The sequence below is a fragment of the Prionailurus viverrinus genome, chromosome B3, assembly GCF_022837055.1.
Source record: "Prionailurus viverrinus isolate Anna chromosome B3, UM_Priviv_1.0, whole genome shotgun sequence".
In the NCBI taxonomy this organism is placed as follows: domain Eukaryota; kingdom Metazoa; phylum Chordata; class Mammalia; order Carnivora; family Felidae; genus Prionailurus; species Prionailurus viverrinus.
The window spans coordinates 66,254,383-66,263,075 of NC_062566.1; the positions used below are offsets into that span (position 1 = coordinate 66,254,383).

The 8,693-nt window shown below is 35.1% G+C and overlaps 1 protein-coding gene across 1 annotated transcript; it reads right to left on the bottom strand.

Annotated features, from left to right (window-relative positions):
- Nucleotides 1-6,481: 6,481 nt before the first annotated feature.
- LOC125168288 (olfactory receptor 4K1) lies at nucleotides 6,482-7,417 on the bottom strand. Its single transcript, XM_047863301.1, has one exon. It carries the CDS (start codon nucleotides 7,415-7,417, stop codon nucleotides 6,482-6,484), a length of 936 nt encoding a protein of 311 aa, XP_047719257.1.
- Nucleotides 7,418-8,693: the final 1,276 nt, after the last annotated feature.

Sequence of the window (8,693 nt, forward strand, 5' to 3'; positions counted from 1 at the left end):
CTCTGTAATTTTTCCCCTTCCCCTCCCCCATGGTCTTCTGTTAAGTTTCTCAGGATCTACATAAGAGTGAAAACATATGGTATCTGTCTTTCTCTGTATGACTTACTTCACTTAGCATCACACTCTCCAGTTCCATCGACGTTGCTACAAAAGGACAGATTTCATTCTTTCTCACTGCCAAGTAGTATTCCATTGTGTATATAAACCACAATTTCTTTATCCATTCGTCAGTTGATGGGCATTTAGGCTCTTTCCATAATTTGGCTATTTTTGAAAGTGCTGCTATAAACATTGGAGTACAAGTGCCCCTATGCATCAGCACTCCTGTATCTCTTGGGTAAATTCCTAGCAGTCCTACTGCTGGGTCATAGGGTAGATCTATTTTTAATTTCTGAGGAACCTCCACACTGTTTTGCAGAACAGCTGCACTAGTTTGCATTCCCACCAACAGTGCAAGAGAGTTCCCTTTTCTCCACATCCTCTCCAGCATCTTTAGTCTCCTGATTTGTTCATTTTAGCCACTCTGACTGGCATGAGGTAGTATCTCAGTGTGGTTTTGATTTGTATTTCCTTGATGAGGAGTGACATTGAGCATCTTTTCATGTGCCTGTTGGCCATCTGGATGTCTTCTTCAGAGAAGTATCTATTCATGTCTTCTGCCCATTTCTTCACTGGGTTATTTGGTTTTTTTGGGTGTGGAGTTTGGTGAGTTCTTTATAGATTTTGGATACAAGCCCTTTGTTCAATATGTCATTTGCAAATATCTTTTCCCATTCAGTGAGTTGCCTTTTAGTTTTGTTGATTGTTTCCTTTGCAGTGCAGAAACTTTTTATCTTCATGAGGTCCCAATAGTTCATTTTTGCTTTTAATTCCCTTGCCTTTGGAGCCGTGTCAAGTAAGAAATTGCTACGGTTGAGGTCAGAGATGTTTTTTCCTGCTTTCTCCTCTAGGGTTTTGATGGTTTCCTGTCTCACATTCAGGTCCTTTATCCATTTTGAGTTTATTTTTGTGTTTGGTGTCAGAAAGTGGTCTAGTTTCATTCTTCTGCATGTTGTTGTCCAGTTCTCCCAGCACCATTTGTTAAAGAGACTGTCTTTTTTCCATTGGATATTCTTTCCTGCTTTGTCAAAGATTAGTTGGCTATACGTTTGTGGGTCCAATTCTGGAGTCTCTATTCCATTGGTCTATGTGTCTGTGTTTGTGCCAATACCATGCTGTCTTGATGATGACAGCTTTGTAGTAGAGGCTAAAGTCTGGGATTGTGATGCCTCCTGCTTTGGTCTTCTTCTTCAATATTACTTTGGCTATTTGGGGTCTTTTGTGGTTCCATACAAATTTTAGGATTGCTTGTTCTAGTTTCGAGAAGAATGCTGGTGGAATTTTGATTGGGATTGCATTGAATGTGGAGATTGCAATTAATTACAAATATAAACAACATTATTGCTAAGAATGTGGTAATTGCAGGGGACTTTAATACTCCACTTACAACAATGGATAGATCATCTAGACACAGAATCAATAAGGACACAAGGGCCCTGAATGATACATTGGATCAGATGGACTTGACAGATATATCTAGAACTCTGCATCCCAAAGCAACAGAATATACTTTCTTCTCAAGTGCACATGGAACATTCTCCAAGATCACATACTGGGTCACCAAACAGCCCTTCATAAGTATACAAGAATTGAGATCATACCATGCACACTTTCAGACCAATGCTATGAAACTTGAAATGAACCACAGGAAAAAAGTCTGGAAGACCTCCAAAAACATGGAGGTTAAGGAATACGCTACTAAAGAATCAATTGGTCAACCAAGCAATTAGAGAAGAAATTTAAAAGTACAGGGAAACAAATGAAAATGAAAATACAACAATCCAAACGTTTTGGGATGCAGCGAAGGCAGTCCTGAGAGGAAAATACATTGCAATCCAGGCCTATCTCAAGAAACAAGAAAAATCCCAAATACAAAATCTAACAGCACACCTAAAGGAAATAGAAGCAGAACAGCAAAGACACCCCAAACACAGCAGAAGAGAAATAATAAAGATCAGAACAGAAATAAACAATATAAAATCTAAAAAAACAGTAGAGCATATCAATAAAACCAAGAGTTTTTTTGAAAAAACAAACAAAATTGATAAACTTCTAGCCAGGCTTCTCAAAAAGAAAAGGGAGATGACCCAAATAGAAAAAATCATGAATGAAAATGGAATTATTACAACCAATCAGTCAGAAATACAAGCAATTATGGGAATACTCTGAAAAATTATATGCCAACACACTGGACAACCTGGAAGAAATGGACAAATTCCTAAGCACCCACAGAAAGAACTCAAACAGAAAGAAAACCTGAACAGACCCATAACCAGCAAAGAAATTGAATCAGTTATCAAAAATCTCCCAACAAATAAGAGTCCAGGACCAGATGGTTTCCCTGGGGAATTCTACCAGATGTTTAAAGCGGAGATAATACCTATCCTTCTCAAGCTGTTCCAAAAAGTAGAAAGGGAAGGAAACTTCCAGACTCATTCTATGAAGCCAGTATTACTTTGATTCCTAAACCAGACAGAGACCCAGTAAAAAAAGAGAACTACAGGCCAATATCCCTGATGAATATGGATGCAAAAATTCTCAATAAGATACTAGCAAATCGAACTCAACAGCATATAAAAAGAATTATTCACCATGATCAAGTGGGATTCATTCCTGGCCTGTAGAGCTGGTCAGTATTCACAAATCAATGTGATACATCACATTAATAAAAGATAAGAACCATATGATCCTGTCAATCGATGCAGAAAAAGCCTTTGACAAAATTCAGCATCCTTTCTTAATAAAAACCCTCGAGAAAGTCGGGATAGAAGGAACATACTTAACATCATAAAAGCCATTTATGAAAAGCCCACAGCTCATATCATCCTCAATGGGGAAAAACTGAGAGCTTTCCCCCTGAGATCAGGAATATGGCAGGGATGTCCACTCTCACTGCTGTTGTTTAACATAGTGTTGGATCCTAGCATTAGCAATCAAACAACAAAAGGAAATCAAAGTCATCAAAATTGGCAAAGATGAAGTCAAGCTTTCACTTTTTGCAGACAACATGATATTATACATCGAAAACCCGATAGACTCCACCAAAAGTCTGAAGAACTGATATATGGACTCAGAAAAGTTGCAGGATACAAAATCAATGTACAGAAATCAGTTGCATTCTTATACACTAATAATGAAGCAACAGAAAGACAAATAAACTGATCCCATTCGCAGTTGCACCAAGAATCATAAAATACCTAGGAATAAACCTGACCAAAGATGTAAAAGATCTGTATGCTAAAAACTATAGAGAGCTTATGAAGGAAATTGAAGATACAAAGAAATTGGAAAACATTCTGTGCTCATGGATTGGAAGAATAAATATTGCTAAAATGTCAAATGTTCTTCTTAATACTCATAACCCATTTAAATTATCCCACCATGCAGCTCCCCTCCTGTAACCCTCAGTTTGTTCTCTACAGTTAAGAGTCCCTTTTATGGTTTGCCTCTCTCCTTTTTTCCCCCCTCTATATTCATTTGTTTTGTTTCTTACATTCCACATGAGTGAAATCCTATGGTACTGTCCAGTTTTTCCAGCATCATTTGTTGAAGGGACTGTCTTTTTTTCCATTGGATATTCTTTCCTGCTTTGTCAGAGATAAGTTGACCAAAACATTCTACACATTTAATGCAATCTCTCTCAAAATACCAACAGAATTTTTCACAGAGTTTAAACAATCCTAAAATTTGTGTGGAACCACAAAAGACCCCAAATAGCCAAAGCAATCTTGAGAAAGAAAAGCAAAGCTGGAGGCCTCACAATTCCAGACTTCAAGTTACATTTCAAAGCTAAAGTGATCAAGACAATGTGGTACTGGCTCAAAAACAGACAGGTAGATCAATGGAACAGAATGGACTTACAACTAAATTCTTGTTGTTTTAAATTAATAAATTTGGGGATGGTCTGATACCACTTCTACTTCTCTGCCACATCACTAAAATTCTGGCAGGAGTTACATCTTTTACTGCTCTGATCCTGTGGTACCCTTTATGCCTTCAACTCTTACTGGTTTCCATTCCTTTGTCTTGTCCTTCAGGATAAGGGTGGCAAAAGTTCCTGCTGATGGTCCCCCTATATGTCATTTAATTCTGCCAGGACTTGTAGGAATAGTTGTTCCTTATATTCAAAATATCTGCCAAATGTGTTTTCTGTTTCCTTCTGAGACCTTAATTAGTATACTTCCATTTTCATCAGCAAGGCAGAGTTAAAAGGAAAAAAAATGCTATCAACAATGTAATTACTGCATTAATATTTATTGCATATTTTAAAAGTTTTTGGCAATGTATAAAAATATATAAAAAGTAGTCAAGTTTAAAAGATCATTATCATGTTTGACATTGGACAAATGAACCAGTAAGTCTGAAGTTCTAAGAAACCTTAGCTAATAAGTATTAATATGGTTCTAAAAGGTTATGTGTCTATATCTAAAAAACAGCTTGCACTAGGATTTAGCATGCAGAGTTAATTTCTATGCATATATCCACTAACTTTAATGTCTTATAATTAAAATACTGAATCCAGAATGATGACAGTTGCAAGCCTTCTGTTTTCTGTTAAATGGCTGTTTTTTTCTTCATTGTTAGAATACATTTAATCTTTATGTTACAAGGCCTTTTTCATAATGCAAATCACAGAGAGAGGCACATAAGAAAATCTTTGGCTAGCAAATGAAACAATAATAATAGATTTTTTTAACTTTGCTATATGATGAGCATGAATCTCACGTTTCCATTTCTGCTTTCTAAGAAATAGGAAAGGATAGATTTCAGAGTTGGTCATCAAATAATTTTGTCACTTTGTACATTGGCATATTTTAAGTACATATGGAACTTTTAAACCTTTTCTGTGAATAATGAAGAATTCATTATAATCAATTTATTCTACTTGAAAATAAGTAAACTTGGAAAATGAATATACAGACAGTCCCCAACTTATGATGATTTGACCTATCAATTTTTTTTTACTTTACAATGATGTGAAAGCAATAAACATTCAACAGAAACTGTACTTTGAATTTTGAGTTTTGATCATGTTCTGGTATGATACTTTCTCATGATCCTGGCATCCACGGCTCCTAGTTAGCCACATGATCATGCCGGTAAACAAACAATATACTTACCACCATTTTGTACCCATACAAGCATTCTGTTTGTCACTTTTGGTACAGTATTTGAGAAATTATATGAAATATTGAATATTTTATTAATGAAATAAACTTTGTATTAGATGATTTTGCCCAGTTGTAGGCTTATGTAAGTGTTCTAAGCACATTTAAGGTAGCCTAAGCTAAGTTATTATGTTCAACAGGTTGGGTGTATTAAATGCATTTTCAGCTTACAATGGGTTTGTCAGGATGTAAATTCATTATACTTTGAGGAAGGTCTGCATATGCTACTGATATACTAAATATCTAGAAAAAGGTTTGTAATGAGTATAAATGCATATTAAACAATCTAAAGGAAAATAGAAAAATGTTACTGTAACCTATTACTAGATAGGTAAAATTATAAACAACCAAATACAGTTGATCCTTGAGCAATGTGGGTATTATGAGGCACCAACCCCATGCATAGTTGAAAATCCAGGTATAACTTTTGACTCCCTCAAAACTGAACTCCTAAGTTTGATTGGAAGACTTACCTGTAACAGGAACAGTCAGTTAGCACATATTTTATATGTTATACATATTATGTGCTGTATTCTTACAATAAAGTAAGTTTAAGAAAAGAAAGTGTTATTAAGAAAATCATAAAAAATAAATTTACAGTATTATACTGTATTTATTTTTAAAAATTAACATATGATTGGGCCCATACACTTCAAACCCATGTTGTTCAGGAATCAACTGTCTATACAACCAAATTATGAATAACCAAAATATTCAGTATGGAAAGAAAATATAAACTAACAAACATACATTAATGAGGTTAAATCTGTGTTGTAAAACACATTTCTTTCTACTATGTCAATATATGGAAAAATGCTATTAATAAGTTGAAGGTATCAGAAGCTCAGTTTGCTTATAATTTTGTTTGCAAGCTATAAAAATGTCATGTGTTCGGGTTGAAGAGAATCATAAGTTTAGTAACATGAATAGCATTTTATGTAGATTAGAGTCTCTAAGTTTATAAATATTTAAAAGGATTACCAAATATTTTCAAGATAATTTATACTTTAGAATCATAAGCAATGGCAAATGGGTTAAAATTATATTCAGTATTAAACCAGGAACTGATTTTATGCAATACCCTTGCACTTAGTACAAAACTCCAATTCCATAATTCAGTAACCCATATCATTAGCAAAGATAATTGGCATGATGCTGTGATCCAGTAGAGTCTCTTCATTCCCATTCAGGATTATGTTCCTTCATGGTTATCCCTAGTTTTTCCAGGAGTTCACATGACGGTTTCTCAGCTTTCGCATGGCTGATTTAACATCTTCATTCCTTAGAGAGTAGATGATGGGATTCAACAGGGGTGTACAAACAGTGTAGAACACAGAAAGGAACTTATCCACAGAAAGTCTGCTAAAAGGCCATATATAGAAGTAAATGCAAGGCCCAAAGAAAAGAATCACCACTGTGATGTGAGCAGTTAATGTAGAAAGTGCCTTGGATGACCCACTGGAGGACCGGCGACGAACAGTGATCAAAATGATGGTGTAGGAAATAATTAAAGCCAGAAAACAGCCCAATGATATCAGGCCACTGTTAGTTAGGGTCATAATTTCCATTTCATAAGTATCCATACAAGCCAGCTCTATCACTAGGGGAAGGTCACAAAAGAAGCTATCTACCTCATTGGGGCCACAGAATGGCAAATCCACTGTAAAAGCCAAGTGACTCACAGAATGAAGAATACCCACAGCCCAGGAAATAAATACGAAAATTATACATAGTCTCCAATTCATAATTGTGCTATAATGTAGGGGCTTACAGATGGCTATAAATCTGTCATATGCCATAGCTACAAGCAACATCATCTCACTCCCAACAAAACTGTGAAGAAGGAATATCTGGGCCATGCAGCCCTCAAAGGAGATAGTCTTATGCTCAACAAAGAAGTCCACAAGCATCTTGGGGGTGGCAAAATTAGATTGGCAGATATCAATAAAAGAAAGGTTACTGAGTAGGAAGTACATAGGAGAGTTCAAATGTGAGTCAGAGGAAATTATGACAATAATCATGATGTTGCCCAGTACTGATGTCACATACACTAAAGAGAAGATGGCAAAAAAGAAAAGCTGAAGTTCCCAAGAGTTAGACAGTCCCAGAAGCACAAACTCAGATACCACCGATTGATTTGTGTGAGCCATATAGCCACTCTCCTGTTACCTAAGTAAAAGAAAATCAGAAAAATATAACAGTTGTTGCATTATATCTAGTATATAGACAAAAAAATATATAAGATTTCAATTAAAAGTCAATTTAGTTTAATGAAACTATTAATAATCAGTTGACTAATATTTAACATCTGTGATGGCTATGGAAAGTAAAGTATGAAAAAAAAAAGGTATGTTGTGGATCCTATCATGATTTGGTAGATAAGATACACATGTTAAAAAATAAAAATATTAAGTCTAAAACAAACAAATGCAAATGATACATTAATATAACAAATATTAGAGTAAGATGAAAGAAATTATGCCAGAATGGTGAGATAAGCTGTCATGAAATAGATAAAATTTAAGCTAAAACCTCTTAAAAATTTGGAATTTGGCAGCGAAAACTGAAGGAGAAGTCTGTTTCATACAAAAGGAATAACAGGAAGAAAGATTTAAAGGTAAAAGTATGAAAGACATATTCATGAAGCCATCTGTTGAATGGCCTGTCTGGAGGAGGGTATGCTAAGGAACAATAAAAATGAAGGTGGGAATGGTACCTCAGGAGCAAAGCATGGATGCAATTAGCCCTGAAAGAAAGGCTAAGTGGACTAGATTAATATGCTTGAAATTGAGAGTCATAAACATCAAAACATTGCTTGACAGTGTTTTCAGAAGCTTAATAGAAGCAGTTTGCCATATTATTTATGGAAAGAAGAGGCACTGTTTATACTCTGAAAGTTTCTGTAAAGATTAAAAATGTTTATTTCATCCTTTTAACAGTAGTTTATCAAAGTCTACCTTCTGTCACAGATCGATTTTGCATGAACCACCAGTATGTTTTCAATTTATTCTGACCCTGCTTTTTGTCTTTTCCTAAACACATCTTACATACCTGGATTCAGCAAAATCTGTGAAAACTTTCAGAAACCATCCTTTTTCAAATATTCCATATAACTATACATGGTGCATTTTGAGTGCATGATGGATTTTCAAAAGAGTAAAGTTTAGTATGTAAATGCCTCTTGGATGGGTTTTGGTTTTTTGGTTTTTTGTTTTTTGTTTTGTTTTTGTTTTTGTGGGGTTTTTTTGTTTGTTTTTTTTTGTTTTGTTTTGTTTTTTGGGGGGTTTTTTTGGACACCGTGTAGCCAGAAGAAAATCCTGCATAACCTCCAGTGGTTCAGGAATCATTTTTGGCTTTAGTCCTATGTACCCAACAGCACACAGTAGACATTTATTTGTCATTATATTTATTGAAGCTTGGTACTCT

Excerpts from the sequence above, each read along its gene's own strand:
- LOC125168288 (XM_047863301.1), bottom strand. The coding sequence starts at position 7,417 with ATGGCTCACACAAATCAATCGGTGGTATCTGAGTTTGTGCTTCTGGGA.